The sequence below is a fragment of the Hakea prostrata genome, chromosome 3 (assembly GCF_041222555.1).
Source record: "Hakea prostrata isolate BN-2017 chromosome 3, UWA_Hpros_2, whole genome shotgun sequence".
NCBI classification, from domain to species: domain Eukaryota; kingdom Viridiplantae; phylum Streptophyta; class Magnoliopsida; order Proteales; family Proteaceae; genus Hakea; species Hakea prostrata.
Window position 1 is genome coordinate 73,242,647 of NC_142602.1, and position 3,509 is coordinate 73,246,155.

At 41.4% G+C, this 3,509-nt stretch overlaps 1 protein-coding gene across 1 annotated transcript; it reads left to right on the forward strand.

Moving 5' to 3' along the window:
- The first annotated feature begins 368 nt into the window (after positions 1-368).
- LOC149023020 (Tetratricopeptide repeat (TPR)-like superfamily protein) lies at positions 369-2,828 on the forward strand. Its single transcript, XM_089147390.1, has 2 exons — positions 369-1,578; positions 1,658-2,828. Exons 1-2 carry the CDS (start codon positions 369-371, stop codon positions 2,488-2,490), a joined length of 2,043 nt encoding a protein of 680 aa, XP_089003516.1. The 3' UTR covers positions 2,491-2,828.
- Positions 2,829-3,509: the final 681 nt, after the last annotated feature.

Consider the following 3,509-nt stretch of genomic DNA (forward strand, 5'->3'; position numbering starts at 1 on the left):
GTCACTTAAATCCTCGAATGTAAAAATAAAAGAAAATTATATTTACATCTATATTCCCACAATTTGATTTATGTCATAGGATGGTTTCTTGTACATGTGGCGTAATCTCAAAGGCTCGGCACAGGCTGCAGCCACTGCAACATATAAAAATCCGAGTTTGAATCTCCTTAAGGTGAGGTGAATAAACTGTTATAGACTAAAAAGAAAATCTGGGACTAAATCTGTGACTTTTAGCTTTATCATTTTTCACAGAGCTTCAGAGAATAATGGTATTTTCGTAATAAAACGTGAAATCAGTGTCTTTTTAGTCCACGCATTTTATTGCCTCAAGATTTAACGATTTTTCGAATCTGAAAAGTACCGTTAACATGAGAACGTTTTCCTTCCTTTCGGAGGCGAAAACTGCCACAGCCAGAGCTACAGTTTCCCGAGCAACAGCTCTCTACCCTCAATTCTTAGCTGAAACCCACAAAAATGGAGATATCCGTCTCTCGGAAAACCATTTCGTTTCTCTCGTTCACGCCTGTAGAACCACTCTACATCTCAAACAAATTCATGCGCAGCTGTTCTTTCATAACTTTGCACAGAGCAGCCGCGTCGTAACCCAGTTGATTTCTGCTTGTTCTCTGTTTAAATCCATGGATTATGCAGTCTTGGTTTTCCGCCATTTTCATGATCCCAACTCTTTTGTCTTCAATGCCTTGATCCGAGGCCTCTGTGAAAGCTCCCAATATCAGAGCTCAATTGGGCATTTTATTCTCATGTTACGCTTTAATGTGCAACCTGATAGGCTCACCTTCCCCTTTGTTCTCAAAGCGGTTGCATCACTGGTTGCAGATGGGCTCGGTGATTTGCTTCATGCACAAACCATCAAGTACGGTCTTGAGCTTGATTCCTTTGTGCGCATTTCTTTAGTCGATATGTATGTGAAACTCCGGTCATTGGATTCTGCGTTACAACTATTTGATGAAACTCCTGACAGAATCAAGCTTGACAGCATACTCCTGTGGAATATTCTGATTAATGGGTGTAGTAGAGCTGGGGACTTGAGAAAAGCAAGGGAACTTTTTGATACAATGCCTGAGAGAAATACTGGTTCTTGGAATTCTATGATAAATGGGTTCATAAGACAGGGAGAACTCGAGCAGGCAAGAATATTTTTTGATCAGATGCCAGACAAGAATGTAATATCCTGGACGACCATGATTTCGGGGTTGTCAGAGAAGGGCAACCATGAAATGGCTTTGGACCTGTTTAATAGGATGCTGCGAGAGGGGGGGAGGCCTAACGACCTTACTATTGCATCTGCACTTTCAGCTTGTGCTAAAATTGGTGCTTTAGAAGCTGGAGTTCGAATACATGAATATGTCTTAAGACATGGTTTTCAGTTAAACCGAATAGTTGGGACTGCTTTGGTGGATATGTATTCAAAATGTGGCAAAATTGATTGTGCCAGTCAGGTTTTTGATGACACAGTAGAGAAGGACCTTCTCACTTGGAGTGCTATGGTTTCAGGATGGGCAATCCATGGATGCTCCAAGCAAGCTCTTCAATGCTTTGAGGCGATGAAATCCTCAGGTAATCAGATGTGCTGATATCTCCTCCAATTCATATTATTATTATAGTTGAAAATTACTAAAATCTACAATGTTTCCAGGAATTCGTCCCGACGAGGTTGCTTTTCTGTCTGTCTTAAATGCATGCTCCCACTCCGGGTTGGTAGATCAAGGGTTGCGTATTTTCAATAGCATGAGACATGATTACTTAATAGAGCCTAATGTGAAGCATTACACATGCATGGTGGATTTATATGGTCGGGCAGGTCGGCTAGAAGAGGCTCTTAGTTTCATCAGGAGCATGCCAATTGAGCCCGACTTCGTGATATGGGGAGCACTCTTTTGTGCTTGTAGGCTGCATAAGAACATAAAAATGGCAGAATCAGCATCAGAAAGGCTGTTGCAGATTGAACCCAAGCATCCAGGGAGCTATGTCTTTTTGTCCAACATTTATGCAGGGGTTGGGAGATGGGAAGATGTGGAGAGGGTAAGAATCACAATGAAAAATAAGGGTATTGAAAAACCCCCTGGGTGGAGTTACATTGAGGTGGCAGGTCGAGTGCATAGTTTTGTTGCAGGTGACGACACTCATGACCATGCTGGAGAAATTTATGCTAAGCTGGAGGAGCTATCAGCTAGAGCAAGAGCTCAAGGGTATATGCCCAATACTGAGTCAGTACTTCATAACATAGAGGAAGAAGAGAAGGAAAGTGCACTGGGAAGTCACAGTGAGAAGTTGGCACTTGCCTATGGGCTTATCAGTACTCCTCCTGGAACGGCCCTTAGGATTGTGAAGAACCTTAGAGTCTGTGGTGATTGCCACTCTATGATGAAATTTGCAAGTGAGATGAGCCAAAGGGAGATCATACTAAGAGATATAAAGCGTTTTCATCATTTCAAGGGCGGGATTTGCAGTTGTGGAGATTATTGGTGACATGATTTGTTTTGCTTGCACTACAGTTTCTTTTCCCAGGAAAATGATGAAACAGAGCTTCATAGAATTATAGGCTTAGGCTAGCTAATCCTCCTTCTATTTAAGTAGTGATCTCCGGGTTGAGCACTACATTCAACATGGATTGCAGGATCAGCAAAGCTTTTACCTGATACCCTGTAAGGCTGATACACATCATGTAGCCACATGCAGGATTTAAGCAACATTCTTGTTTTTTTTTTTCTTTTCTTTCGGTAACCTTTGAGCAACATTCTTCACCAATGAGGAACAGTGATCAAATTTAGTTTGATAGGGTCAAATGAGTATAAAGGTAGGCCTAAAATGACCAGTGGACAAGTGGCAAGAAAGGATATGTAGGAGAGCTCAACCCCTGACCACACGTTTGAAGGACAAAGACCAATGTGTTCACCTTGACAACTATTTCTTTCTTTTTTGGAGATTCATGGAAACCCAACCATTCAGTCTTGTTTGTTCTATCCGGGTACCAAGCTCAACATACAGTAGCAACTTCATAGCTTTAGGTGCAGTTGGGTGAGTTTTGGTAGAAGAGTAGGGGCAAAGGCAGAGTTGGAAGGAATTGAGGTAAGGGGCATGGCGATGGTGTGATGGGAAAAACTTCGAAAGAAAATGAGTGAAGGAAAATATTTCTTCACCCTTCTTAAAACCACATGGGGGTATATTCGGTTTTTCTAATTTAAGGGATGGTTTGTAACTAAAACACACACAAAGAACATTACATCCGATAAGGGTATTTTGAGGTTTAAAAGTGTGTCTTATCATGATACATTTGATAGGATATTGATAGGCGCTCAGGGTATAGGAAAATCCCCAGATATCTAGCCATGGTACAGGTAGAGGTGTAAACGGAATCAGATTCGGATCGGATAGTGGTAATATCCATATCAGCATCCTATTATATTCAAACAGATTCGGATAATATCCTATCGGTTTTCGAACGGATTCTGTCAGATTCGGATGATAATCGGATAGTTATTTTATTT